Source organism: Lynx rufus, unplaced genomic scaffold (genome assembly GCF_022079265.1).
Source record: "Lynx rufus isolate CCGP_SWC_20201006 ecotype Redwood Valley unplaced genomic scaffold, mLynRuf1.p SCAF_29, whole genome shotgun sequence".
Classification (NCBI taxonomy): domain Eukaryota; kingdom Metazoa; phylum Chordata; class Mammalia; order Carnivora; family Felidae; genus Lynx; species Lynx rufus.
Genome location: NW_025814844.1, coordinates 3,300,116 through 3,316,276, shown reverse-complemented (window position 1 = coordinate 3,316,276; position 16,161 = coordinate 3,300,116). Strand labels below are relative to the sequence as shown.

Below are 16,161 nucleotides of genomic sequence, written 5' to 3'. Positions count from 1 at the left end.
AGGTAGGCAAGAGAAGTGGAATCGAACCCATGTAGTCAACCTCCAAAAGCCAAGTTCTTTTTTTTTTTTTATTTATTTTTGGGACAGAGAGAGACAGAGCATGAACGGGGGAAGTGCAGAGAGAGAGGGAGACACAGAATCAGAAACAGGCTTCAGGCTCCGAGCCATCAGCCCAGAGCCTGACTGGGGCTCGAACTCACGGACCGCGAGATCGTGACCTGGCTGAAGTCGGACGCTTAACTGACTGCGCCACCCAGGCGCCCCACCAAAAGCCAAGTTCTTACGCACTCTGAATGTGGATTACTTTTGTATTATAGAAAATCGTATTTTTTAAAGTTTATTTATTTTGACAGAGACAGTGCGAGTTGGGGAGGGTCAGAAAGAGAAAGAGAGAGAGAGAGAGAGAGAGAGAGAAAGAGAGAGAGAGAAGGAGAGAGAGAATCCCAAGCAGGCTCCACACTGTCGGCACAGAGCCTGACATGGGGCTTGAACCTGCGAGATCACAACCTGAGCAGAAACCAAGAGTCAGACTCTTAACCGACTGAGCCACCCAGGAACCCCAAGAAAATCATGTTTTTAAAGTGTTTTAGCATACAACATGGTACACAGCAGGCATGCAACAAAACCATCTTTTACAGTTACAAAAAAAGAGACAATATGGGGATGGAGGAACATAATGAGAAAAAGAGTAGGTTCTATCAACATGATATTATACGACCTTGGACAGTTTATTTGACATTGCTGGGTTTCAGTTTATTTCTAAAAGGAGAGGACTGGACTATGTTATGTCTTACTTAACCTACCTGCCTTTGTTCTATGAATAAAATTTTAAGAACAGCTTTAAATGCCACCTAAAGGCTGATGACTCCCCAACTCCTACTCTAGGCCACTCCTGGTGTGTGTTTGTCAGAAAGAGATCTATTTTACCTTTATTCTTGAAAGGTATTTAGGTTCTATTCTAGAGCTTTAAAAAATCATTCAAATCGTCTTCTGGTTTCCACTCTTTTTATTGAGAAGTAAGTAAAGGTGCAGTCTCATTTTCCCTCTAAGATTTTGTTTGTAAGTTTTAGCAGTTTAACTATAAGGAAACAATGTTATTTTCATTTTTTTTTTCTCTTGATTTGTGGAGTTTCTTGAATCTGTGGCATAGTGTTTTCAATGGTTTTGGAAAATTCCTAATTTTTATTAATTATTATGTATTAATTATGTTGTTACCTTAGTATGTATTAATTTTTAGTATTCAAGTATCTCTTCCATCCTCCCTTTTACTTGCTCTCCTTTTAGGACTTTAATTAGATGTACTGCCTTTGTAACTGACCCTCTATTCTATATTTTTATTCTTTTTGTGTCTTTGTGCTTCATTCTGAGTATTTTCTAATGTTTATTCATTTTTGAGAGACAGAGCACAAGTGGAGGTGGGACAGAGAGAGGAGGAGACACAGAATCTGAAGCAGGCCCCAGGCTCTGAGCTGTCAGCACAGAGCCTGAAGTGGGGCTTGAACTCATGAACTGTGATATCGTGACCTGAGCCGAAGTCCCACTGTTAACCCACTAAGCCACCCCAGCATCCCAATTCTGAGTATTTTCTACTGACAACATTTCATTTCATTCTTTCTCTCTTCAGCACTGTCTAGTCTATTAAACCCATTCACTCAAGTTTTATTTCAGTTATTTTATTTTTTGGTTCAAAATTTCCAGCTGGCTCTTTTCTAGTTTTCTAGTCAAGGTTTCAACCCTGACTCTTGGAACCCTGAGTTTCAAGAATGATTTAAAATATGTGATTTAAAATAAAATTAAAATTCAAAGTCAATCTGAGAACTCCATTATCTGGATTCCCTATATAGAATCATTAATACAATTGCTAGACTCCAAATAAATTTTCTGAAGTTTTCATTAAACATATAGGACCCTGTTACATATTTTCAACAAAACTTGAAAAGACCTGAAAACCTTTACTAGGTAGATGTGATTAAAAGAAAAAAAAAAAAAAAGACAACCTACAAATACTTTCTTTTTAAAAAATTTTTTTAATGTTTATTTATTTTTGAGAGAGAGACAGACAGTGTGTGAGCAGGGGAGAGGCAGAGGGAGACACAGAATCTGAAGCAGGCTCCAGGCTCTGAGCTGTCAGCACAGAGCCCGAGGCAGGGCTCAAACCCACGAACCATAATATCATGACCTGAGCCAAAGTTGGACGGTTAACCTACTGAGCCACGGTGCCCCCTTATAAATACTGTCTAACATTTTGAAACATTTTCATTTTTTTGTCAAATAAGTTAATATCTGTATTTTTGAAGCAATGCACCAACTACAAGAAAAAAATTTATTTGATATCACATCAAAGATGTATGCCAGTAACTCAGAAATTTTATATATTATCTACTGATGTTTTTTACCCTAATTGGTGTCAAAATACTATACATACCATCAAGTTTTTCTTAAAACCTTGGCACATTGAGAATAGTTTTTGCTTAAACTCCAAATTCCAAAGCATTTAGCAATCCAAGTCACCCTTTGTTTTAGAAACACATAATTGCGATGTGTGTAAATTCTATTATCCCAGAAAAGAAAATGGCATAACCAAAATGGTATCTTCTGAGAGCTTTAGAATTTATCATATAATAGTCCTCTGTTGATAACATCGGACTCCAATATTTTCTCACAATTTATTCTTGATTATTGAAATTCAAATGTTTTTAAAAATGTTCAGTTCACAAAGTTCAGAATTTTATTTGCAAAACCTAAGTAGAATATTATCTTAATATAACTAAAATGTTTTGCCTAGTGAGTATAATCACGTATTTATCATAAGAAATTAATAACAAAACAAAAAGTACAAAGACTATCTTCTCTAAATTTAGCATCATATAGTTAGTATAAATTACTAAATTTTTGCTTAAATCAGTAACAACAAATTAGTATGTTCCCAGCAAATTTCAAAACTTAGAGAACACAACATTCTGAAATACAGAGAACTGCAATTTCTTTGGAGTCTCTCTAGTTTGACTTATGAATCTTATTCACTCAACTAACCTATATTCACAGAAATCCTAATTCAGTAATGACAAGCTCAAACAAACATCTTGCCCTCCCTTGCATATGTTCCATTAAATCAAGGCCACATTCATACATAGATGAAAATAATACATTTATCCTGTATCGGCTATTTATAATACATGTGCATTTTGAAAATGAAGACAAATTCTGCACCGGGTTAATCTAGTCTGGCATAATAAAATTAAATACATAAAGCTTGTTTCTATTTTAAATCACATTCTACAGTACCATTCTTTTCTCCCCTGAGGAGTTTTCAAAATAGTTTGCAAAATCTGACATTACATGGCAAACCAAAAACCTGCTAACTTTTTATAAGCAGGGGTTATTATGTATAAACTTTATATTTGCAGAAACATGCTGCATTTTGTTTTAAATTATAAATTAACACTGAAAGCATAACCTGTAAGACTATTCAAGGCCAATAATATACTTAATATACTAGAATTTTACAATCTTTTATTATATAAATGGTAAAAAATAAGAGGAACAGAATTTCTGATGCTAAATGGTTCACTCTGAATCACACCACCACTAATACACTATTTCAAATTACCACATTTTCCTTCATTCTTTACCCATATACCAGTATATGCAGAACTTTGTGGTCTCTTTTCCATTTATTAATACAGAAATTTTCCATATTGCTAAACAACTCACAGAATTATAATTTTAGAGATTATCTAATATTCCATATAGTTGATACATCATTTCTTTATGAGCCCTTTATTTCATTATAGAATAGTATAAATAAATAATGCTACAAAACACATCTTCAAGGGGTGTCTGGATAGTTCAGTTGGTGAGAGTCTGACTCTTGATTTCAGCTCAGGTCATGATTCCAGGATCAGGGATTGAGCCCCACGTCAGGCTCCACACTGAGCATGGAGCCTGCTTAAAATGTTCTCTCTCTGTCTCTCTCTCTCAGGGTGCCTAGCTGTTTCAGTTGGTTAAGCATCCAACTCTCGATTTTAGTTCCGGTCATGATTTCACAGTTCATGAGTTTGAGCCGCACATCAGGCTCTGTGTTGACGGTGTGGAGCCTGCTTGAGGTTCTCTCTCTCTCCCTCTCTCTCTCTCTGCCCACCCCTGCTCTTCCTCTCTCTCTCAAAAAATAAATAAATAAAAACTGAAAAAAATGCATTAAAAAAATTCTTTCTCCCTCTGCTCCCTCCCTTGCTCGTTCTCTCTCTCTCAAAACAAAAACAAAAACATATCTTCAATGTATCCATGTAACATTTTCACCTTTTAAAAATTATCTCTTTGAACAGACTCTTAACTATAGAGAACAAACATGGTTACCAGAGGGGAGGTGGGTGGGGGATGGAAAATAGGTGATGGGGATTAAGGAGTGCACCTGTTGTAATGAGTACCAGGTGATGTATGGAAGTGTTGAATCATTCACTATATTGTACACTTGAAACTAATATTACACTATATGTTAACTAAATAGAATTTAAATAAAAACTTAAAAAGAATAACCTCCTTGTACAGAGAAGAGATGGGTAGTTGGCAAAGGTAGAGGGAGGGGGGTGGGCAAAATGGGTGAAGGAAGTCAAAAGGCACAAACTTACAGTTATAAAATAAGTCCTGAGGATGTAATGTACAGCATGGTGACCATAGTTAATAATTCTGCATTGTATATTTGCAAGTTGCTGAGAGAGTAAATTTTAAAAGTTCTCATCATAGGGGGAAAAAAATGTGTAACTATGTGTGGTGATGGATGTTAACTAGACTTATTATGATAATCATTTCACAATATATGCATATATCAAATCATTAAGTTGTACACCTAAAACTAACATGTTATATGTCAATCATATCTAATTGAAAAACACTTACCTCTTTGAAAAATTTCTAACAGTAGTATTGCTATCACAAAGGATTATTCTGGATATTTTTACGTATTTTAATTTCTTATAAGAAAAAATGTCAAAATAAAACTAGGTGAATAGTATATGAATCAGCATGTACTCATCATCCAACGTTAACAATGATCAATTCATGGTCAATCCTATTTTATCTACTTCCTTACCTGCTCAGCTCCACCCTCTAGAATTATTTTATAGCAAATCCCATATATCTGAGTTTCATACATAAATATTTCAGCATATATCTCTAAAGATAAGAGTTCTTTAAAAAAATAAACACAATACTATTATCATATTTAAAATATGAGTAATTTCTAATATCAAATATAGCATAAGGTAAAATTTTCTTGATTATCTCAAATAGTCACACACATTTTTACAATTTATTCATTATCATTAGAACCCATATAAGGTCCATATATTGCAACTGGGTGCTATGTATCAAGTTTGATTTAATGTAAGTTTTTCCTCTCTCCCTCTCCATTTATCTTCTATGTCTTTATCAAAGAAATTACATGATTTGTCCTATAGAGTTTCCCATAATCTGGATTTTGATGATTGCATCTTTATGGTGGTTTTAAAATGTTTCTATATCCCCTGGATTTCCTACAAATTGGTAGTTAGATCTAGAGGCTTAATTAGATTGAAGATTGATGGGTTTTTTGTTTGCTTGCTTGGCAAGAGTACCTCCCAAGTGGTGCTGTGAACTAAGTCTGCTGGTCTCTTGTGATGCCACAATGATTACTGCTATTATCATTATTCTTCTTTATTAGATTATTACCATTTTGCAATCCCTATTATTCTGTTTTCACATATTAGCTGGGACTTTTATAAAAAGAAACTTATACAGAACTAATTGGTTACCTAAGGTAACCTCTTCACGGGGAAAAGGCAGGATGAATTTGCTTATTTGCCAATTTTTGAAATAAGTTGATTCCCTAACAGCCTCTAAAGGTGACCGATGAGGGTTTTATTTTCACTTATGTGTTCATGGAATTCAGAATATTTGATGTGATTTTTAATTCATCACAGCTATTGTTCTTATCGATGATCAAATTTTTCCATCTTTGACCAATCAGAACTTCTTTGAGTTGGCTTTCGACTCCTTTTTATATAATTCAATAATCTTGGATAGTCTGTTTGCGTTCTGGTATAACAAGATGCTCCAGGCTATTTTATACGTTTCCTTCCCAGATCTCGAATTAGCCATTTCTCTAAGGAATCCTGGAATTCTTTTAATGGGGAGTGATATTTAGAGACCACAACCCAGTGGTAGCTGTGCTCACTGCCACTATGTGGTTATAGCTTTGTAGGTCTTCCTATGTAGTTATGTCTCCAGTGTGAGAACAGTTATGTTCAATTTGCCTTGAATGCAGGGGGGATTATATTTCCATATTTAACTTTGTTTTATAATTATGTAAAACATTTATATGATTTCTAAATCAAATCTACAGAATTAAGTATACTCAGAGATGCTTCGCTTTAATAGCTGTCCTTGTTTCTGCTCTGTTCCTTTATCTATAGCTTATTTCTTTAGGTTTGATTTATCTTTCCTCTTTTTTAAAACAATATAAACAAATACCTTTATACATATTCTTAAATTTTTTTTTAATGTTTGTTTATTTTTGAAGGAGAGACACAGAGCGTGAGAGGGGGAGGGGCAGAGAGAGAAGGAGAAACAGAATCCAAAGCAGGCTCCAGGCTCTGAGCTGTCAGCACAGAGCTGGACGCGGGGCTCGAACCCATGAGGCTGTGAGATCATAACCTCAGCCAAAGTCAGACACTTAACCAACTGAGCCACCCAGGCGCCCCACCTTGTTTTTTCACCTAAACAATATACCCTGGAGAGAGATTTCCTCAATCCTTTCAGATAGTTATATAGTACTTCACTAGCTATACCCATAGTTAATTCAACCATTCCCCTGTTAATGAACAGCTGGGATGTTCCTAGCCTTTTGCTATCATACACAGTGAAGACTTTTAAATATACTGTCAAGTTATTTTATATAAGGGCTATGAAAATTTACACTGTAGCTATCAATTACTACATGAAATAATTTACCATAATTTCAAATATCAACAAAAGTAACTTCTTGCTTGCAAAAGAGTTACAAATGGCATTGCTGTATACGCATTCCCTGATTATTAGGGAGACTGGATTGTATAAGAGAATCAGAATCCCCCAAGCTGAGTTCAGTGCCTCTTTCTGTGCTCCCTGAGCATTTCAGGTACACGTGTTGAACCACCACTTCTGTATGTTCAGACTGTTCACGAGGGTACTATATCTAGAAGGACATCCTCCACATCACAGACATTGCAAATTTCTATTTATTATGACAATTTTCTTACAGATAGAAGCCAAGTATCTTGAAGAAGGAACGCCTATTGCTAATTTGCCCAAAGGTAGTGTATGAGCTAGTATGGTCCTACGCACCTGGTCTATAATACTTATTTCACAGGGTTTCACCTAACCCTATTTAATCTCAGCAACCTAAGTGCTGATGGAGCACTCAGCACAAAGAAGGCACACTAAACGCTTACTTTACATTTCAAAAGGTAAATGAATATATGAATAAACTGAGAATTTTACATTCATTTCAAATGAAGAACTTTGTTCATGTACTATTCTCATATTAATTTCAGTCATTTCTCAGACACTTTTCCTAGATTCCACACCACTTTTTTTTACTCATTCTTTCTATCCACTGTCTTAAGTCTTACTCTTCCATCATCTCTAACCCTGACTCTTCAATCTCCTTTCCTGCACACTTTGTGCTCCATCAATCTCCAATTTTTCTTCATGTCTACAATCTCTTCTTTTTGATTAATGTTAATTGGGTGAATATTTTCCAGAATGTATTTACAGATACAAAAATAATTTTTTTTAAAGTGGGCTTCACACCCAGTGTGGAGCCCAATGCAGGGCTTGAACCCACAATGCTAAGATCAAGACCTGAGCTGAGATCAAAAGTTAGACACTTAACTGACTGAGCCACCCAGATGCCCCTTACAGATAAGAAAACAATTTTTTAGAATGATCTTTTGTTAATGCTTCTTGAAGGTGTTAAGTACTTGGTTACAGGTTATACATATATATAAATATATATATATATATATAAACATACATATATATATATATTCATATATTTCTCAAGAAATACTTCAACTGAAAGTAAAATGCTTTAGGTGTTATATTCTTAATTTAAGGGAAGAACATGTTCTATCTCTGACATAAATCTGTGACTGCAATGAGTCAGAAAAAATTACATGTGGGTGTTTATGCTTTACTTGTTTATATTCTATTTTTCTACATTAAAATTAAGAGCCATAAAGGTAGGGACCATTTGTATGTTGCGTATTGCTATGTGCCTAGCACCTAGGAAAATGCCTGGCATATAGTAAATTCTATTAAATTGTTATTCATGACAAGAACTATACTAGATACTTTATATTATGTTCTCTCTCTCCTCTCTCTGCCCCTCCTCCCACTCACGTTCTCTCTCTTTCAAAATAAATAAATAAATATTAAAAAAAAAAAAAGAATATAGGACACCTGGGTGGCTCAGTCAGTTAAGTTAAGCTCTTGGTTTTGGATCAGGTCATGATCTCATGGTTTGTGGGTTCAGCCCAGCATCAGCTCCGTGCTGACAGTGCAGAGTCTGCTTGGGATTCCCTCTCGCTCTCTCTCTGCCCCTCCCCTGCTCACTCTCTCTGTCTCTCTCAAAAATAAATAAATAAATAAATAAATAAATAAATAAATAATTAAAAATTAAAAAAAAAAATAAGGATCATAGGATTCGATAATCCAGGGCAACAACAGTTGGTATGAAAATGGTAAAACGAGGCCTACCAGAGTATAAGCTCTGAATATAATCACCATGTACCCTTCTTACTTACTCAGTTCTATGAAGCTGGAGAAGTCATATACCTCTCTGAGCCTTAGTTCTTCCATGTGTAAAATGGGTATAAAAATGTCTTCTCAATCTACCTCACAGTGTTATCATAAGGCTCAGAGAACAACAAATATATGAAAATATAACAAAATATTAGTAGAATAAGAACAAATAACTATTCAGGGGAAACATTACACATTACACATTAAAGAGGTCTTGCTCACTAAGAATTAAAAAAAAAGCTGTCTCCAAGTTCCTAAATATTCTATTATTTATATTATTCAAACTTAGTTTCATATTTCCACTTCCAACAAGGAGAAAGTAGTTATATTCCTTCAGTTACTTCTTCTCTTCCAACAAAATAAACAAGAAGTTAGTTTACTAACTGAAGATTTCAACTCATTAATTAAACCACAAACTCTGTGTATCACTATGTGGCCATGAATACTGGATTTTTATGATACATAAGCACCCTTTTAACTATTTATTTTTCATATTAAGGTAGCAGTAAGATAGGCAGGAGTCCAGATGCAACAGCCCAAATTAAAAAAATAAAACAAGTTCAGTTTCAAATGGCTGAATGTCTGAGAATTTTTATTTTATAAGTTAAAATATTCAATGTCTTGAATAATAATTATAACAATCCAATAAATCCCTAGCCCTCATCTTCCAAATCTGCAGTATGAGAGCAATCTGGCTATGACATCTATCATTCTACTGGTGCCAGGATTAACTTAATTGCTGTAGCTGGTTAAGTGAGTGTTCTCTTCCTCATTCACCATTCCCTGTTCACTGCCCCCTACATAGCCCCCACCAAAAAACTGCAGACTCAATTTTAGAGGCATAAATAGGTTTATGTCTTAATGGAAAACCTTTTACTCTTCATTTTTAATCATTATCACTGGTCTGCAGTGGAACAAGTAGGTCATCTGTGGGCTGCAGAAAGTTTTATCTGGCCTTTAAGTGTATATATATTTTAAAATATACTTGAAGGGGTGCCTGGGTGGCTCAGTTGGTTGAGCATCCAACTCTTGATATGGGCTCAGATAAAAATAAATAAAACAAAAAAATAAAATATACCTTGACCCCTAGAAAATACAAAATGAATGAACTGTGTGAAATTTTAATTTCTACACATTATGAGGATTTTACCTACAGACACTGTTGATTTAAAACGAGAAGTATTGCAAGTATTAAAAGAGCTAGAGGCACGGGGGTGGCTCGGTTGGTAAAGCATCTAACTGTGGATTTTGGCTCAGATCATGATCTCAGTTTGTAAATTTGAGCCCCATGTCTGGCTCTATACTGACAGCATGGAACCTACTTGGGATGATCTCTCTCTCTCTCTCTCTCTCCCTCCCTCCCTCCCTCTCTCCCCCCCTCCTGCCCACCCCGTTCCCTGCTCATGTCTATCTCTAAAAAAATAAATAAACTTAAAAAAAAGGAAACAAAATAAAAGAGCTAAAGAATATCTGAATTTCATAAGTATCATAAATGTAGAGCCCTATTCCAGAGTTTCTGGGAGATTTATCATCTAAGAAGGAACAAGAAGCAGGGTATGCTTCAGTACACCTGGAAACTACTATCTTCACAGTTTCTCTCTATTCTTTTCTCTGGGATGTTTTTTAAAAAGTTGTAAAATAAGTGATATATAACCAATATTGCTTACAAAATCTAGTAAACACCATATACAAATAGCTCTAAACAGAATTCTCTTTTAAGACTAAACTGACAAATCTTAATTTTAATCTCTGTACATTTAGCATTATAGAAATTATGTTCTTCAAGTACACACAAAAATTTAACTAAGAAGAAATTTTCAATTCAAGCTACAGAACTTGTTTCATTACATATACATAGCACTGAGTAGGTCAAGAAAACAAAGTTACACAATCAGCTGTGATACTTCAGATTCAGAATCTTCATATAAATTAGATCACAGTTGTTATTTAGTCCATAAAAGAAAATGCAGAAGTCAACTCAAGACATAATGTGCAGTTAAGCTGGTGTATAATATGTAATATTAGGAGCATATAATATCTAAAAGTGGATTTTTGAGAGTTATCATTTAATCACAAAAGGCCATGTTGAAGCTATGAACAAATCACAAAACCAGGAGTATTTTAGTTCCTTATTCATTTCACTTATAGCTAAAGATCTACAAACTATGATCAAATGCTGAATTCCCATTTACTTTTTATAGTTCATAACTTATTTTTTCCCCAAATGCTTTTTTAAAAAAAGTTTTCATTTAAATTCCAGTTAGTTAATACACGTTGTTAATGTTACTTTCAGGTGTATAATACAGTGATCCAACACTTACATACATCTGTTGTCATCACAACACGTGCACTCCTTAATCTCCATCACCTGTTTCACCCATCCCCCTGTCCACCTCCCCTCTGGTAAACCATCAATTTGTGCTCTACAGTTAAGAATCTAAAATGAAATAACTCTTAAAAACAAGTACTATGTAAACTGCCTCTTTACCTTCATGACATCTCTATATGACCGGATGGCTGAGACTTTTCTCTTTTCATCTTCTTCATCTTCCAGGCCTTCATCCGCAGCCTCATAGCCCTCATCATTGCTGCCATCAGCTTCGACCGTGTTGGCCATGTGATCAATGAGCTGCTCTAGGGGTGGGCTTAACTCCCTTTCTTCATTCTCCTTCAAACCATAGTCCAGTGCTTTATAAATAACAATTCCCAAAGATTCAATAACCTAGGGACATTAAAGAAAGGTGATTAATAAAGATGACTAAATAGCTTTATAGAACTAACTGTAAGGCATAAAATATTTAGTATGACACTTAAGCTAAGTATAATCTATTCCACTGCAGAAACAGGTAATAAATTAGATTTGAGGAGATAGGTAAGCCTCACCTATACATTAAACAAAAAATCCCAGATGGAAATTTTTGTGTGACTTCTTCAATCCAGTATATACAATACACGAACTCTTTTTGTTTTCTTAGATTTATACTGTAAACGAAAATCTGTATTATCCATTCATATAAAATACTAACCAGGTGGATTATCCACATTTCCAAAAGATATTTCTGAGAACAGACAGAGCTATCAAAGCACATATTCTTTCAGAACTTTTACACTGGTGTTTATCAATGTCTATTTCACAGACACCCCAGGAATGTGAGAGACTGCAAACTCAATTATTAGTAGCAGCTAACTTAAGTTTAAACAAACAAATCTACTCATAACCATATAAACACTGCCCAGTGAGTTACATTTAATTATTGAAAACACACAGCTCTCATATGATACAAATAAGTGAGAGACTTTTTCAAACTCTGATTTCAATGTAATGCATAGATAATCCTCCCTATCCTGTCACCTCCACCAATATTACCTCTGAAAATATAAATACGAATTTAGGAACACTGGGTATGTATCACTGCCTAATATAACCCTGATAAATGCTCCAGACTTGTGTTAATATAGGGAATTCTACATTATTCCTCAATAGAGCCTTTCTTTTCTGCTTAGAAAGATCACATATAAACAATTCTTCTCTATCTAAAACCTTTGGCACCCAGCAAAGGCAGTCATAAGAGGGAAGTAATATAGCAATCCAGGCCTTCCTAAAGAAGGAAGAAAGGTCACAGATACACAACCCAACCTTACACTTTAAAGAGCTGGAAAAAGAACAGTAAGTAAAACCCAAAACCAGCAGAAGACAGGAAATAATAAAGATTAGAGCAGAAATCAATGCTATTGAAACCAAACAAACAGAACAGACCAATGAAACCAGGAGCTGGTTCTCTGAAAGAATTAACAAAATGGATAAACCCCTAGGCCAGTTTGATTAAAAAGAAAAAGGAAAGAACCCAAATAAATAACATCAAGAATGAAAGAGGAGAGACCACAACCAACACAGCAGAAATACAAACAATAATAAGAGAATATTATGAGCAATTATATGCCAATAAAATGGGCAATCTGGAAGAAATGGACAAATTCCTAAAAACATATAAACTACCAAAACTGAAACAGGAAGAAATAGGAAATTTGAACAGACCCATAACCAGTAAAGAAATCAAATTAGTAATCAAAAATCTCCCAAAAAACATGAGTCCAGGGCCAGATGGCTTCCCTGGGGAATTCTACCAAACATTTAAAGAAGAGTTAACACCTATTCTCTTGAAGCTCTTCCAAAAAATAGAAATGGAAGGAAAACCTCCAAACTGTTTCTATGAAGCCAGCATTACCTAGATTCCAAAACCAGGCAGAGACTCCACTAAAAAGGAGAACTACAGACCAATTTCCCTGATGAACATGGATGCAAAACAACAAGATACTAGCCAACTGGATCCAACAATACATTAAAAACTTATTCACCACAAGCAAGTGGGATTTATACCTGGGATGCAGAGCTGGTTCAATAACTGCAAAACAATAAATGTGACATATCACATCAATAAAACAAAGGACAAGACCACATGATCCTCTCCATAGATGCAGAGACAGCATTTGACAAAACATAGCATCCTTTCTTGATAAAAACCCTCAAGAAAGTAGGGGATGGAAAGATCATACCTCAAGATCATAAAAGCCCTATATGAAAGACTTACCCCTAATATCCTCAATGGGGAAAAACTGAGAGCTTTCCCCCTAAGGTCAGGAACAAGACAGGGGTGTCCACTCTCACCACTGTTACTCAACATAGTATTGGAAGTCTTAGCCTCAGCAATCAGACAACACAAAGAAATAAAAGGCATCCAAATCAGCAAGGAGGAGGTCAAACTTTCACTCTTCGCAGATGACACGATACTCTACATGGAAAATCCAAAAGATTCCACCAAAAAACAGCTAGAACTGATCCATGAGTTCAACAAAGTTGCAGGATATAAAATCAATGCACAGAAATCGGTTGCACTCATATACACCAATAATGAAGCAACAGACAGAGAAATCAAGGAATCGATCCCAATTACAATTGCACCAAAAAACCGTAAAATACCTAGGGATAAATCTAGCCAAAGAGGTGAAAAATCTATACAATGCCATTTTTTTAAAATATATTTTTTTAAATGCTTATTTCTGAGACAGAGAGAGACAGCGCATGAGTGGGGGAGGGGCAGAGAGCAAGGGAGACTAAGACTCTGAAGCAGACCCCAGGCTCTGAGCCGTCAGCACAGAGCCCAACACGGGGCTCGAACTCAAACCATGAGATCATGACCTGAGCTGAAGTCAGTCGCCCAACTGACTGAGCCACCCAGGAGCACCACAATGCTGTTTTTTTTTTTTTTTTTTAATTTATTTATGTGGTATCAAAGAAAAAGAAAAGTCAGAAGTTTTAAAGATAAGTTAAGCACAATAGAGTCATCGTCATCATATACTCTCCAGCCCTTAAAAGCATTGAGGCATTCACTCAAAAAAATCTCTACGAAATTTGAAATCTACCTTATCAACTGAAATAATATTTTCTCAACACAAGTTTCAAAATGTATATAAGGCTTAATTTCTCAACTTCTAGTTTTTAACCAATAGTTTTTTTTTTTTTTTACTATTTCCCACTGAAAATACAGAATATTTTCATCCATTTGTATTGTGTGACTTGGAACTCTACTCCCTGTTTTCAAAGTTGAAGGGAAACAAAAGCAAAAATAATCAGGACCACATCAAAATAAAGATTTTGCAGCCTAAAGGAAACAATCAACAAAACAAAAAGACAACCCACTAAATAGGAGAAGATACTTGCAAATGACATATCCAGTAAGGGGTTAATATCCAAAACATGTAAAGAGCTTATACAACTCAACATCAGAACAACAGCAACAACAACAAAAACCCCAATCCAATCAAAAAATGAACAGACGACCTAAATAGACATTTTCCCAAAGAAGACACAGAGATGGCCAATAGAAACATGAAAATATGCTCAATATCACTAATCATCAGGGAAATTCAAATCAAACCCACAATGAGATACCATCTCACACCTGTCAGACTGACTAAAATAAAAAAGACAATAACAAGTGTTGGCAAGGATACGGAGAAAAAGGAACCCTCATACACACAATTGGTAGAATGTAAATTAGTATACCCACTATAGAAAACAGTATGAGAGTTCATCAAAAAATTAAAAATAGAATTATTACACAATCTAGTCATTCCACTACTGCATATTTTCCCAAAGAAAACAAAAACATTTATTTGAAAAGATATATGTATCCTTATGTTTATTGCAGAGTTATTTACAATAGCCAAGATATGGAAGCAACCACTGACAAATGGATAAGGAAGATGTGGTATGTATATACACATACACACACACACACACACACACACACACACACACACACACACACATATATAAACAGAATATTACAAAGCCATAAAAAAGGATGCAATCTTGCCACTGCAACTACATGGATGGACCTAGAGGGTTATTATGCTATGTGAAATAAATCAGACTGAGAAAGACAAATGCCGTATGATTTCACTTACATGTGCAATCTAAAAACAAAACAAAACAAAACAAATGAATAAACACACAAAAAGCAGAATCAGACCTGTACATACAAAGAACAAATTCGTGGCTGCCAGAGGGGAGGGAGCTGGGGGTGGGCAAAATAGGTGAAGGGGAATGGGACATAAAGGCTTCTAATTAAGGAATGAATAAGTCACATAAAAGGTACAGCATAAGGAATACAGTCATTGATATTGTAACAGTGTTGTGGTGAGCACAGCATAATGTATATACCTGTCCAATCACTACTGTTGTACACCTGAAACTAATGTAACATTGTGTGTCAACTACCCTCAAATAAAAAAATTAATAATAAAAGACACATAAAATTAACCATCACAAGTGTACCTCTTGTGAATCTGGCACACATATACATCTCTTTAAGTCTCCTTAAAGTCCATTCTGCTATTCTATCAAGTCCACTGCTTCAGGATAGGGGGAAACATAGTAAGACCAGTGGATTCTGTGAGCAGGCCCACTGCTACACCTAATTTCCTATTTCATTCCTTGATCAGAAGTAATGCTGTGTGAATTACCATGATGGTGAGTAAGGCATTCTGTAGATCCAAGGATGATAGTTTTGGCAGAAGCACTGTATGCCTAGGGAAGGCAAATCTACATCAAGAGTAAGTCACTCCTTGGCTAAAATGAACAAATCAGAAGACTATAGATGCTGGAGAGGATGTGGAGAAACGGGAACCCTCTTGCACTATTGGTGGGAATGCAAAATGGTGCAGCCACTCTGGAAAACAGTGTGGAGGTTCCTCAAAAAATTAAAAATAGATCTACTTTATGACCCAGCAATAGCACTGCTAGGAATTTACCCAAGGGATACAGGAGTGCTGATGCAT

General features: G+C 35.3%; 1 protein-coding gene across 1 annotated transcript in view; it reads right to left on the bottom strand.

Moving 5' to 3' along the window:
• Positions 1–16,161, bottom strand: part of SPIRE1 (spire type actin nucleation factor 1) — a 208,478-nt gene that overhangs the window by 112,539 nt on the left and 79,778 nt on the right. The window contains exon 3 of the mRNA XM_047090345.1: positions 11,309–11,542. Within this exon, the coding sequence (XP_046946301.1) occupies positions 11,309–11,542 (234 nt within the window). The remainder of the gene's footprint in view (positions 1–11,308; positions 11,543–16,161) is intronic.